We start from the raw sequence: 14,079 nt of genomic DNA on the forward strand, positions 1-14,079 counted from the left end.
GAAATCTCATATGGCAATTGGATTGAATTGGGAGCTGTGTGAGGGAAATTGGACTGAGCTGCAAATAGGAATTAATTATAACCTGGCAGTGGTGAGATTTGAGGGTTTGAATATATATTTTATGTATTGCCCAGTGCAAACTCTGGCTTTGTTGCAGGTGTGAGGGGTGCCGAGGGCTTTCCTCTCAGCAAGGACACGCTTGCTGCCGTCCGGGCTGTCGTGGAGCTCAGGCAGGGGACATCGGCATGACAGACCCCGGGCTGGGACTCCCGACACTTTCCGAGCATGGATGAGCACGGCCGGTGGCATCTCCCCGGCGAGCTGAGCCTGCCGAAGCTTCCTGCCCTCCCGCTCCGCCTGGCAGCGGCCGTTGTCTCCATTGCCATGGCAATGCCAGACAAGCTCCCCATGGCATGTCCAGCCTGTCCCTGGGCGCTGCCTCTGCCAGCAGACTTGGCCGCTGCCATGGCAGATGTGGGCCCACACCTGGCTCGTGCTTCACCGACCCAAATGGCCCCGGCGCAGGCAGGGGCATTAGCACAGCCTCGACGGGCCGTGGGGCTGCCACCACCCCGCGAGAGCCGAAGGAGGGGCATGGAGATGTGTCCCCTTGCCCGGGGCCGTGGGGTCCGGGGCGGAAGCAGGGAGAGGAATGGAGTTCTGCCCTGGACGGCACCCGGAGCATCCCCCGGCCCTTCCTGCCCTGGCACTCGGGGTCCGGCCGGGTGCCCCCGCTGCAGCAGGACCCCCGTGCAGCACAGCCACCCCCAGGCTCAGGCAGACCCCCTGCGCGGGAGCCAGCCCACGGGCGCAGAGCGGAGACCGGCCCGCGGCCCCAAATGCCGTATCGATTGGCACCCGTCTGCACTGATATTAAAGTGTTTGCCAGCAGCTGCTGGTGTTTAACAAATCCTCCTGTCTGCTTTGTTTATGCCACTTTTTTCCCTCCCACCTGGGCCTTTTTGATGCTTTGGGCATTTTGCAAACATTTTAAAGGCAGCATTTAAAACTCCAGCAGGCAGCTAGCGAAGAGCAGGTTTCTGGAGGCAGAGAGGAGAGGCAGGGCAAGATCCCTCACCCCACAAAGCAGCCTCTGCCCTCGCCCTCCTCCATCCTCGCAGCCGCACACTGCCCCCGCGCAGTCCCGTGTGCTCCGTATTCCTGCCCTGGGGGGTTGCATTAATTTTTCCCCTGCTGTCTCCGGGGGCTTGCATTAATTTCTCCTGTGCCAGAGGTGATGGGGAGGGAGAGCCCGAGGCGGCGCTTCCTGTCTGCTCACTGCCTTTCCCTGGCAGGATCTGTCCCCCGGCCCCATGTCTTTGTCGGAATGCCAGCCTCAAAGCAGGAGAGCACAGATGAAATGGAAAAGCAAAATACACAGAGCGTGCACCCTGGGGCTGTCAGTGACAGGCAGCGCTACCTGCCTTGGGGACACCCCAGCAGCTGCTGCGGCTTCCGCGGCACTGGCTTTTAGTGAACCGCCAAGTGCTGCAGGGCGAGAAGGAGCTGCAGGTTGTCCCTGCTCCCAGCGGACACCTGTGCCCACCAGCCTGGAGGGTTCTGCTGTCCCCTGGAGGAGCATGGGCCGCTGGCTGGCATGGCACAACTGGTGCCCAGCTCAGGGTGCCGGGGTGCAGAAGCCCCAAAGGGGCGCAGGGGGGAATCGCTCTCCTCTGCCTTTCTCTCGCCTGATGTGACTACAAGGGATTGTGGGATTCAATTAAGTTCTGTTTTCCTCCCAGTAACAGTGGGAGTCTCTCCTCTCTGCTTTAAAACAGACACGCTGCCATGGAAGACAAATGCTTGCAATAAAGCAAAGGAGCGCGCATGCCGGGGGAGGCCGATGCTTGCGTGCAGCCGGCACTGCCCGGGGCATGCTCGCCCCCTCCCCGCCACACACCCGCACGCCCGGTCCTGCAGGCAGCGCATCCCAGTCCCCAGTGCCCAGAGCTGCTGCGGGCCCCGCAGCAGGACCCCCCCGCAGCCCCCGCTGACAGCTGGCGATGGGCACAGGGCCGTTTCACCTTCCGCTCCCACAGCCTCCGCATCTGCCCCAGGAGGTCGGGGGCTTATGAGGGCGGCTGCCCCCAACATGGGGCACGACTGCATTTTGCAGAGCTGTCACCCCTCAGCAGAGCAGCGATGGCTGCGGGGGTCTCGCCGTGGGTGGGAGCAGGGTTTTTCTTGCTCCAGAGGTTTTTCTGTGCTGTCTGATGGCTAGATGCGGTTGCCTGTTTGCTGGCCTGGTGAATCACATCCTTGGGGAACTGTCGCACTCGAAGGCGGCAGGTTGTGCTCGCAGCTGTGAGCCCATGGCAGGCGGCGGTCGCACACCCTGGACACAGCCCGGAGTGCACCAGGCGATTGCAGCCCCCCAAGTGCCACGGTGCAGACCCTGAGTATGGGAAATGCTGCGGCGGCTTCGCACACACCATGCCCGCCTCCGGCACCGAGCAGCCCCTGTGGCCCCTCGCCCCTGGCCCCAGCACGGCGGGGGCTGCGGGCAGGAGAGAGCCCCCCCCGCCCAGCGCCCGCCCCGCACCCACCGCTGGACCAGGCGGCCGGCGGTTGCCAAGCAACGGGAAGATGCTTTTTCTGACCCAAACGGTAAAGCGGCAGTCAGGTCGCGGGGGGGGGTGGGGGGTGGGGGGAAGAGACATGGCCGGGCTGGGGCTGCCCGGGGGGGGTCACTCGAGGCTCCCTCAGATTCAACAGCATCCAAAAATCTGGAGAGGAGGAGAAGCAGCGATTGCAGCCCCATTCAGCCAAAAGCTGCGCCGGCCCCAACCACTGCCGAGGACCCCTGAGCATCCCCGGGGACAGCACTCAGCCCAGGGACCCCCCTGCCCAGCTGGGGGATGGGGCAGGGACAGGGTACCCTGCTGTGGGGACAGCCCTGCTGGCCTCCTCCCTGGGAATCCCTCCCCGGGGAGCCCTGACCCCGCCGCACACCCCGTGTGAGATTGAGCCCCTAATTTGCCGTCTCCCTCCCTCACCAGCCATCGCGCACGCAGCTAAATGAGCTCCCGGCAATTTTCTCAGAAGTTGAGTCCTCTCATTGTGGGAACACAGGACTAAAAATAGCCGAGGTCTGTGAGCACATCTCGCCCAGGTGAATCTTGCTCTGGAGATAAGGGTAAAGGAGGCAGCGGCTGCCACCAGCTCCTCCGCATCCAGACATCTCCTCCCTCTGCCTCAGTTTCCTGCATGGATCCCACTGCCCAAACGCGTGCTGTGCTGTCCCCCAACATAACCCACGTGTGCTGCAGCGGCCTGTGGACCCCCAGCCAGAGAAACACCTGTGGGGGGGAAAGCTCCCGGGGCTCAAGCATCCCTCGGCTTGGGCATCGCCAGCAATGGGCAGAGCCGCCCTCGCTCACGGGCTCTCACGTCGCAGCCTCCAACGGCTGCACTTCATCTGAGCATCCTCCATCCTGAGGGTCTGCGTTGTGGAGAGGGGACATATATACCCCCCTGCTCCCCCCACGGCCACCACCAGCATCTCCCAGTTCAGAGGCTCATCTCAGCCCAACCCCAGTCCTCCTGCGTCCAGCCCAGGGTGCAGAGAAGCAGCTGCGTTTTCTTCCCACAATGACTAGATTACAAATTCAGAGTTAAATCTTCCCCCACAAGATGCCCCTTTAAACCCCTGTGACTGCTTCCAGTGCTTTGAATGTTGAATGCTTTCCAGGGATTTTTCGTGTGTTCAGGGTGACCCCATCCACTCTAGTTCAGACTAACTTAATCAGCCTCATTTTATTGCTAACTGCTGTAGCTTTACACCTCTAGAAAAAGCACTACTTAAATTATTGGCACCTGCCAAGCTTTCACCACACTGCTATCTCTGCCCCTGTGGGGGCAGGAGGAGAGAGGGTGGATCTGTTTAGTGCTCCCAGCCTTTATTTTTACCAAAAATGACAAATTATTAGAATGGTGGAAATTAGAAAAGTGACATTTAGGTAACCTCCCTCTTTTCTTCAACAACATCTGATTGAAGCAGATTTGGAAATGGAAGGTGGGGAAAAAACAGGGTAATCTGCCAAACACCGACAGCCAGACGGGGGGGGAGGGGGCGACGGTCCAGGGGACACCCCGAGAGCAGCTCATCCCATACCCACATCGCTCCTGCCACAGAGCACTGGGGAGATATGTCCTGCCACAGAGCAGCGTGGTAGGGGTACAGCTGGGCAGAAACCGTGGGGTTTGCTTTCATGCCAAAATGCTGCCAAAGCAGCTCACCGCTGCGCAGGAGCCAGCCTGGGGTGCCAGGGGTTTGAGGGGAAAAAGGGCTGAAGCTCAGAGCAGCAGGGAGGGCATCCACCCCTGTGCTGCCATGTGGTCAGAGCTCAGCTGTGCCCCAGAGAGCCCCTCGAGGGTCTCCTGGAGCTCAGAACCCCCCACGAGGGCAGTGCTGCAGCCCACACTGCTGACGGGGAGCACAAAACCATTGTCATATCCTAAAAACCAGCACTGCTGAGAAGGAGCATGGGGACCAGGCTGGGGGAGCTGGCAAGGAGGAGGAAGGACCCCACGGGAGTGCGGGAAGGGGCTCTCCCTCGCTGCAGCCCCTGCAAGGCTGTCGGGGACAGCGGCTGCTGCTCCATGGCTGAGCAGTGCCGGGGTCCCAGCTCTGCTCCCCCACCCCTCCACAGCACCGGGAGCTGGCGGGGAAGATAACCGGGCCAGGGGGATGCCGCAGCCACAGGGATGAAAAGCAAAGGGGATGCCTCGAGGAAACCAGGAGACAGGGCAGCACCTGCGACTGTTTTAGAAATGACTTTATTGCACTAAAAAGGGGAAGTCATCTGTAAACAAACATTCCATTCAGGTATTAACATATTATTTCACTCCAAAAATGCATCATTAAAACCAGCCACAGAAATATCAAAAGCAGGAACAGTAGAAAAGAGCTACAGGGGAGGAAAGACCCAGCCAGGCCACAGTCCCGGCTCCCGCGCCACCCTCCCGCCACCACGGGAGCAGAGCTCACAGCAGCACGTCCCAGGGCTTCACTCCAGCGAGGCAGCCCTGGGACGGGGAGGGGGGACAGCACAAGCGCCCAGGCCCTTGGGTCCCCTCCCAGGGCCAGCCCCAACCCAAGGTGCAGCCCAAGGCCCTGCTCTCCACATCCCCCTTGCCCAAATCCAAAGGCACACAGCTCTGCCATGGGGGATGCATCACCCCCCAACCTTCTCATAGAGCACCAAAAAAATCTTTGCCCAGCTCCCGCTCCCCGCTCCCCCCTCCCCGCCCCCCCCAAGCCTGCTGGGTTCCCCCCACCCCCAGCAACACCGGGGTCCCACCAGCCCCTTGCAGGTGCAGCACCCCGGGGACCGCAGGGTGCTGGCGAGGGGTACACGGGGCCGTCAGGCAGCAGCCGGCCAGGCAGGGTCCCCTCCCAGACCCAGGTCTGCGCAGGGGCAGGAGGTTCGCCCCCAGCCCAGGGACGTGGCACGTCTCCCCATCCCACCCTCCCCAGAGCCCCCATCTGCCCCCAGGGCGAGCCTGGGCACTCAGGGACCGGCAGCATCCTCTGTGTTGGCTCCCAGGGGAGCAGTGGGATGCCTCAGGTGGGAAATCCCCCACAAAGGAGGGACGTGTCTGCTCCTTACATCCTGCACGGTTTGTTTTCAGCCACAAGCTCCACAAACAGCCACGATCACCCTGAATCCCCCCGACATGCAAACACTGCGCTATCAGAACCATGCCTCGTGTACCTGAAACATATTTACAGACAGAAGTAAAACACGCTGGGAAAGATCAGCCTCAGATATAAATAGCCAACACTGAAATCTGCCATCTGCTGCAAAGGACAAGGAAGGAACATCAACTGCCACCGACAGAGGTTAACACAGAGGGACACATGTGTGCGTGTGTGTCCACGCGTGCTGCAACAGGCAGGGACGGGAGCACTGCGAATCCTACTCCGTTCCACAGAGACATGCAGAGCCCGATGCAATGGGTAACACCACACCAAACAACAACAAGGCGTCTGTTTTATCCACCCGCAGAAATGCCCCGTCCGGCATTTCCCCCGCTCCCCGTGCCTCCAGCCAGTCGACCGGGCAGGTAGGGAGGGGTGGGAAGGGGTGGGAGCGCCACACTTGCCCCAAAGGGAAACTGCAGGGCCAGGCCGGTCCCTCCGGGGAGCGGGGTCCCGCTGGGCACAGAGGCGTCATGGCCCCACGGGACACATGCCTCCCGCCCAGCGGGTGCAGCTGCTCACAAGCCCCCAAGCACCCGCAGAGGGTAGCGGAACCTCAGGCACAGCCCCCCCTGCCCAGTGACACCCGGGCATGTCCCCAGTGCCAGCCAGACCCCCAGCACCTGGAGGCGGCTCCTCCTGTCACCTCAGCTTTTGTCAGCAAGCACATCTGCAAGGACACTGCCTGGGACCACCCGTGTGCCCAGGGCGAGGGGAGCCAGGCCCCCCCACGGCAGCGCCAGCCCCGGCATCCCACTCCCGCAGGCAGGGGATGGGTACAGGCAGCCTCCCAGATTTGGGCAAACCCAAAGCCCCTGAAGCTCCAGGATAGTGTCCCGGGAGGTGCAGGGGTCGGACCAAGCCAACTCAGACATCTGTGCAGTCCTGCAGGGCTGGGAAGAGTCCAGAAAAGGCTCAAGACCCACAAACCTGACTCATCCCCCAGGGTCACCTCCCTTGGCCCACTCTTGGGTCACCTCTGCAGTATTTTCTCTGCAGTTTCCAAGACTAGAAACTTGTATTTTAAATTAAAGCTGAGATTGATGCTATCACCTGACTCCAGGAGCTGGGACTTTGAGAGAGGTGGCAGTAAGTATGCTACAGAGATGTACCCACCTCCAACTTTCGTGCTGGCCGGCTGGAGACCGCGGGCACCAGGGAGGGAAGAGCCCAGCAGGTGACATCCATCCTTCCCGGTGCAGACAGGGCCAGTAGATCCCCGCTTCCCGCTGTGCTGCAGGAGATGCAGCCCCAGGAGGGAGCAGAGGGGAGAGGCGGTGGCCGCTGGCCCTGCCTGCCCAGCCGCAGGAGGGCTGGTGCTGGCAGAGCCCCACGGTAGCACCGCCCCCGGGGACCCCCATGCTCTGCCACAGCCCCATCCCTCCTCCGAGGGGCCCTTCCAAACCCTCCTGTGCAAGGCCAGGGGACAGGGCCGCCCCCCCCCCCCCCCCCAGCCCTCCAGGGGGGCAGCTCCCTCTGGGGCTGGCAGCAAGCGCCTACAGGCAGGACAGGAGGGTGGTGAGCGGCAGCTCCTTCTCCCCCAGCAGCGTGTCCCGCTTAAGGCTGCTGCCCTTGTTGACCACCTTGAGCTTCAGGGACATCTTCCTGGCGTGGCCGGGACCCAGCCCGTCGAAGAAGAAGTCCTCATTGAAGACGGGGTTGCGGCTGTTCTTGATGATGGTGCTGCGCTGCTTCTGCAGCTTCCCGGGGTTGAGGCACAGCGAGACGCAGCAGTTGATGCTGCGCAGGTCGATGAGGGCGTCATAGAGGTCCTCAGCAGAGACGAGCCTCACACGCAGCCGGGCGTTGGAGGGGTCGTACTCAGCAGCCAGGCGCAGGCTCCCGCCCCGGCTGAGCCGCAGGCTGTGCTCCCGGTCGCGGCCCGCCGGCAGGTCCAGGGGCAGCAGGGCGGCGGGCGGCTGCCCCCCAGCTGGGGCGCTCCTGGAGCGGCGCTGGGCACTGGGGCTGGTGTCAGCTGAGCTGTCATCAGTGGAGAGGGAGCTGTTGCGGGCCACTGAGTGCTTCAGCTTGATGACCTTGGACTGGCTCTCCTGGCTGAAGATCTTCAGCAGGGACACAGAGCGGGAGAGCAGTGGGGAGCCAAAGGGTGAGGACTCAGCTGAGGAGCATGTGTCACTCTCGCCGCCGCTGAAGTAGCGGCCAGGGTGCATGAGGGCTGTGCCCAGGTCGGCAGGTGCCCGGGGTCTGCTCTCACCGTTGAGCTTGGCTCGGCGCTGGGCGCTGGGCGAGGTGGCTGGCGAGGGGCAGAGGCTGCTGTGCTCGCTGTGGAAGAGCGACTCTTTGCGCCGCGTGTGGGGGCTCTCCACCAGCGTGGCGAAGCCATAGGAGGTCTGCGCCTTGGGAACATAGGGCAGTGACATGGCTGTCTGCGCCTGCGGGTCTGCGTTGGTGCTGAAGCCTTCCTCAGCTGTCCAGTCCTCAGCGCTCTCGATCTGGATTATGTGCCGGCCGGCTGCACGCTGCCGGGGCCGGCTAGATGGCCGGGGGCTACGCGGGGGCTTGCGCCCAGCCAGGTCCTGCTCCGAGGCCGAGGGGCCCAGGGTGGGCGCTGCAGGGGGCTCAGCACCTTCGGCCTCAGCAGGTGCCGCACTCAGCTTGGGTGGGATGAAGAAGTCTGGGATCTTGTCCGGGGTGAGGACGTTGCTGTAGCGGGAGCTCCGCGGGGAATCCTCCGGCCCTGCGCCCCGGGACCCGCCGTTCTCTGCCACGCCACGCAGCCGCTCCAGGAGCCACATGTTGCCGTCGGGTACGGGGCTGGAAGAGACCCGAGGGGCGACGCTGTCACCGGCGGCCGGGCACCGGCAGGGGCAGACCGGAGCCGTCAGCCTGGGAAGGGCAACCGGCGGCACCGAGGGACGGGAGTCCCGCCAGCCCGGGGGAGACGGGAGGGAACCGGCCGCGCCGAAGGACGCGGCGGTGGCGGCCCCGAGCGATGGGTCGGGACGGGACGGGGCGGCCGCGGCACACGGGGAGCCGCTGCCGGCCGCGACGCGACGCCCGGACCGACGGACAGACAGAGACACAGATACAGACAGACCGACAGACCGGTACCAACGCCACCTCGATCGGGAAGCCGCCGCGATTCGCCGCACCTGTAGCGGAGCCGCTGCCGCCGCAGCCCGGGCGGGGCGGGCGCGGACGCGCTTTTATACGGCGGCGGCGGCCCCGCTCCTTCCCCGCGCCGCCGCCGTAATCCTCCGAGCGCGGCGCCCCCACATTTCCCCGCCCCGCGCCGCCCGCCGGATCGGCACCGGTGCCGAGCGGTCCCGGGGTGCTGATGCTCGGGGGTGCGGGTGCCCGGTCCCGGGACGCCCCGGCCGCCCGCCCACGGGAGCGCCGGGACTGGGACGGGTCCGGGAGCGGAGGGCGGGGGTGCCGAGCCGGGAGCGGGATGGCGGCAGCCCCGTGGGCCCCCCAGCGCCGTCCTGCCTTGAGCGCCACCGGGGACCGAGGCCGGCGGGACGGAGCCGGTTCCCCCCCGGCGCAGCCCGCTCTTCCCTCCGAGCTCTTGCGCTCATCAAAGCGCCGAACAAAGGCAACAGCACTCCAGGGCCGCGCGGGGCTCGAGGACCCGCTGAGTGCATTAAGTGGTTTAATATCGTGGCTGGAGGAGCGGGGAAGGCAGAGCCACATGTCACACATCTCACCGCACCCGGCGGGGACAGCGCTGGGGCAGGACACGGCCCGGGTGGCGCTGGGGGCACCGGAGCAGCGCGTCCGGAGGGTCCACGGAGCATCACTGCAGGCCCCGGTGCTGCGGGGGGGCAGGAGGCTCTCAGACCAGGGTGATCGGCCGCGGACCAGGTGCCACATGGATTTATAGCCCTGGGGACAGGGATGCACTGGGCAGGACAGTGGCACGGATCGGGACCAGTGGCTGTCCTGCTCTGGCTGCTGCCCCGTGGATGCCGTCAGGCTGCAGGGAGGGGTCTGTCACCCCGCAGCGGTGCAGGGCTGGGAATAATCACCAGGAAGGGGAGCCTGGCGTGGTGAGCTCTGTTGTCAGGGGCTGCTGCAGCCGGGCAGCAAGTGCGAGCGGTGGGAGGTCTCGTCTCTGCATCCTGACTCTGAGCCGATGAAAAGAGACAGGCAGCCGTATGGAGCCAGTCTGGGAGCCAGCAGCCAGCTCTGCCAGCACCCGGGAAAGGTGGCAGGGAAGAGGGTCCCCAGGGCATGACCATCCTCCCTCTCTGGAAGCTGGTCACCCTCCCATCTCCCTACACGCCCCGGTTTCATCATGTGCCCTCTGCCTGCTGTGCCCAGGCCTCTTCCAGCAGTGAGCGGGTGCTCCCTGGCAACGCGAGCGCTCTGATTTATGGAGTTTCTTGGCACATTGTTCTGCCCGATGGGGATTAGTGGCTCAGGCCAACTGCAGACCTTCCCTGGGAGCGGGCCCTTTGGCAGAGCTGCCCCTTGCTGGCACAGGAGTGGACCTGGGAAAAGCTGCTGGAATCCTCCAAACGGGGTGTGTGGAGCAGGAACCAGCCAGGAGCTGGAGGAATCTGGGCAGGGATGTCTCAGGGGCAGCGGTAGGGAAGGGGGACGGTGGTGTCCTGGCTGGACTCAGGGCTCTTCTCTGCAGGGTGCTGAGTCCTGGGTCCCGTGGGGGCAGAATAGGGCAGATGGAGCCCAGGAGAGGAGAATGAGGCTCACGGGAAGGGGAGGCTGGTGAACAAAAGTCTGGTGTTTGCCTTTCCTCCACCCTGCACAACAGTGGGTAAACAAGGTGCAGAAATGGTTGAATTCCCTTGAGATAACAAAGAGCGCTGGAGCTGAGCCAGCCCTGCCCGCTCGGCTCGGGGCCAGCCGTGTGTGGGGGACGGTGGGGAGCCGTGTGCTCAGAGCTGCCTGCTGCCTGCACTGAGCGTGCCTGCACCCGGCCCGGGACGGGGCTTCCAGGTTTGGGGCAGAAGAGGAGCTGCAGCGGTTGGGCAGACACTGAAGTCCCAAGTGCCCCAGTTCCCAGTAATGGGACGGCAGGAGAGACCCTGTGCTCGCAGCAGGAGCTGGCACAGGGACATGCATCTCTGGCACCTCGGGGACATGGCCTGTGCCAGGAGCATCCCTTCCCGGCAGGGCCGGCAGCCAGCCCTGCTGCTGGCACGAGGCTTCCAGAGACCAGCGCTCGCCTGTGGCACTGCGCTGCCACAGCAACTGCATGTGACAGGAGCTGCGGGACCCAACACAGAAACGGGCACAGAACAAACACTTGCAGGGCCAGCAGAAAACAAGGTTTTCAAGGCCTCCAAAACCAGCTCCGGACCCTTGCTTGGCACCCAGCAGTGTGGAGCCGGGAGGGTGTCCTTCCTCGCCTGCCTCCCCCTTGTCCAGGGCTCTGCATGGCAGCGCAGGATGCCAAGAGGGGACAGCTCTCGGGGGTCCAGGGCCACCTCTCCAGGCAGCGTGATGGGGAGCCAGGCACGGGCTGGGCAAGAGGGCCACGGGTCCCTCATGCCGGGCTGGAGGCTGCAGGAGGTGTGCGGCGCCTGGCAAGGCCTGGGCATGGCACCACGGGCAAGTGACGCCTGGCTGGGGACGCTGGCAGGGCTGGGGACGTGGCTGGCAGAGCCGGCAGCATGCTACCACCTGCTGGAAGCTGGGTAGGAGAGAGCCCTGCGAGGGGAAGGGGCTGGCGGCAGCTCCCCCGGGATCCCGGGGCATGGGCTGAGCCCCTGCCAGGGCAGGAGACATCTCTTCTCCAACTGGTCAGTTATTTCCATGAAACATGCTGACAGCCAGTGTCAGAGACTCTTACCCCTCTGTGCAGGAAACTGGACTGGGCAATGTTTGTTCTCAGCATGTTTGGAGACAGACAGAGGGACAGCTGGTCAGCGAGACCCCCCAAGGCCCTGGGAGAGCAAGGAGGCCATATCCCTCTGCAGTCATTCTTCTGTGGCTTCCAAACCTTCCCAAAACCCCTCGGCCTCCCCCCCATCACACGGGCTGAAGGAGCAGTACTAAGACACAAATTGCTCTCCCCTTCAGCCTGGCGTTAACCCTGGAGCCTACAGACTGCTACTCCAAACACACCAGTGGTTTCAGCACATGTGCCACTATCTGCTCCGCTCTGCCATCGTCCAGCCCCAGCCTCCCACAGCCCCTCACCCCCTGGACCAGTGAGGACCAGTCCAGAGTGGAGCCACACTGGGGGCGCAGAGCACACCAAAATAAATCCAATTTCAGATGGGAGCACTCCCCGGTGCTCTGACTGCATTGTTCATGTCTGTACTTAACTCAATAAAGGCCTCATAATTGTTTTTTGCTTCAAGAATGCTGCTGCGCAGCTCCCAGCCCACCTCCCCCACGGGGTCCTGCCCTTGTGTTGAGTGGCCGTGGGGCACTGCCCCACCACGGGACCCTCTCGAGGAGGGTCCCCGAGCCCCCCCCCCAGCAGCCCCGCACCTCGTGGCCATTGGCACCACACACCAGCCTCAACCAAAGCCCTAAAATCCCTAAAACAAATCCTCCACCAGCGCTTCAGGCACCTCTCAGCAGCAGCCCGGGGCCGCGGGGCCAGGGCAGTGCCAGCAGCAGTGTGGACAACACGTGGGCTTGTTCTCTGGGGGCGAAAGAAGAAAGTCCGAGCTCTTGCTGCCTCTTCCTGCCTCTGCCATTGAGGGAACAACGCAATTATCTTTGCAGATGCATTACTACATGACAAAAAATAGCAGCTGAGATGGAAGCGCCACATCCCTGTAGGTATTCAGCTATCAATGGAAAATTACACAGTCATTACTGGGCTTTATTTAGGGGCTTATTTTACTCATTGACTCAGCCAGCACCCAGCCAGCCCCGTCCCGGGAGGGGCTGTCCCCAGCGAGGAGCAGAGGGTGCCAGGGTGACCCCACTCCCCGCGGTGGGTGCCGGTGGCTCAGCAGCAGCATGCGGAGCAGAGCTGAGATGGGCCGGCGGCATCCACCTGGGGCCAGGCGAGCAGAGGGGACATGGCAGAACCCCGGAGCTGGCCAGTGCCAGGGCTGGTGCCAGACCCACTGGGAGGCCGCTGCCCACGCGGTGCACGCGCCTGGTCGTTTGCAGCCCGGCCACGCCGCTGGCTCCCGCAGTGCTGCAGCAGCCTTCTCCTGCCTCTGCCGACTCCAGCCAAGAACCTTTCCTATCTGCCGGCTGCACCGTGTCACTGGGAGCCGCGGCCATGCTCACCGCGGGGCTCTCGCTCCACCAGCCGCGTGCTCATTAATGGGTGACGAACGACAGCTCCGCTCCGAGTTGCTCGGTGCCAGCCTGGCTGTGGCAGGAGCTGGAGGGGGCCGGGCCAGGAGGCTCAGAGGAGAGCGGCCCCATGCTGCCTGTGGGCAGAGGTGGGAGGTGAGCCCGCAGGCAGTGGGAGGAGATGTGGTGCAGGACCAGTGCCCCGGGACCAAGCCCTGGGTGCTGCAGCCCCCTCCGGAGCTGTGGGGTGGGGGTGACCCACGTGCAGAAGGGGGACAAGATGACTCAGGGGGGCAGACTCAAGTGTGACCAGCCATCATGCAGTCAGATGCCACTGCCAACATGGGACCAGGCAGGAGCTGGTGGTGATGGAGACACCGTCCCAACACCCTCTGCGTCCCCAGCTCCATTGAGCCCCTGGGCGCAGGAGCCGGCAGCGGCAGCACCATGCCTGGGGGCAGCATGAACAACCCGGGCACCTTGCTCATTTCCAGGTTTAATTAGAAATGTATTCCAAACCACGAACCCACACCCAGAGCCAGACACACTAGAGACGGGGACGTGTATGCCGTAAAAACCTACCAAAGCCCCGAGCCGGCCGGGGGGGCTGCCTGGGGGCTGAGGGACCCCTCCCCCCCCCCGGCAGCCCTGGCATCATGGGCCGGTGCCAGGAGCTCAGCCCTGCCCTGCACCTTTCCTGCAGCAGCTTTGTCTTGGCCCCAGCCTGGGGAGGGCTGCGGGGGCTCGTGGCCACCGGGAGCCTCACGTGGCAGCAGCTCCTGGGGAGAATCCAGCTGGAAATATGGGAGCAACAGGGACATCCAGCAGCTCCGGCCTCCAAGAGACATTTGTGCCCCATCCCACAGCCAAAGCGAAGCTGTGGGCTACAGCCCCCACTGACGGGGGACCCACAGATGTGGGTACTCCCCAGATGTTGGGGGAGACAAGGTGGGGAGTTGGGTCCTGAGCAGCAGCATTGGGTGAGAGGCACAGCTCTGTGGGCAAGGAGCTGGTCCCCCGGCTATCCCTCGCATACCTACACACACACACAGGTACACATGCGCACACGCACACACCCCCCCCCCCGTGCTCAGCCCATCCCACCCTGGGAGCTCTGGGATGAGGCTCCCGGCACCCACCCCCACCCGGTTTGCTCCATCATCATCCAATTCCAAACGTGTCGG

General features: G+C 63.8%; 1 protein-coding gene across 1 annotated transcript; it reads right to left on the bottom strand.

Annotated features, from left to right (window-relative positions):
• Positions 1-7,200: 7,200 nt before the first annotated feature.
• Positions 7,201-8,460, bottom strand: C2CD4C (C2 calcium dependent domain containing 4C; the record flags this gene model as incomplete). The annotated part of the gene is made up of 1 exon (XM_082495382.1): positions 7,201-8,460. One exon carries the CDS (start codon positions 8,458-8,460, stop codon positions 7,201-7,203), a length of 1,260 nt encoding a protein of 419 aa, XP_082351508.1.
• Positions 8,461-14,079: the final 5,619 nt, after the last annotated feature.

This window comes from Vanellus vanellus (genome assembly GCF_965231255.1).
Source record: "Vanellus vanellus genome assembly, chromosome: 25".
NCBI classification, from domain to species: Eukaryota; Metazoa; Chordata; class Aves; order Charadriiformes; family Charadriidae; genus Vanellus; species Vanellus vanellus.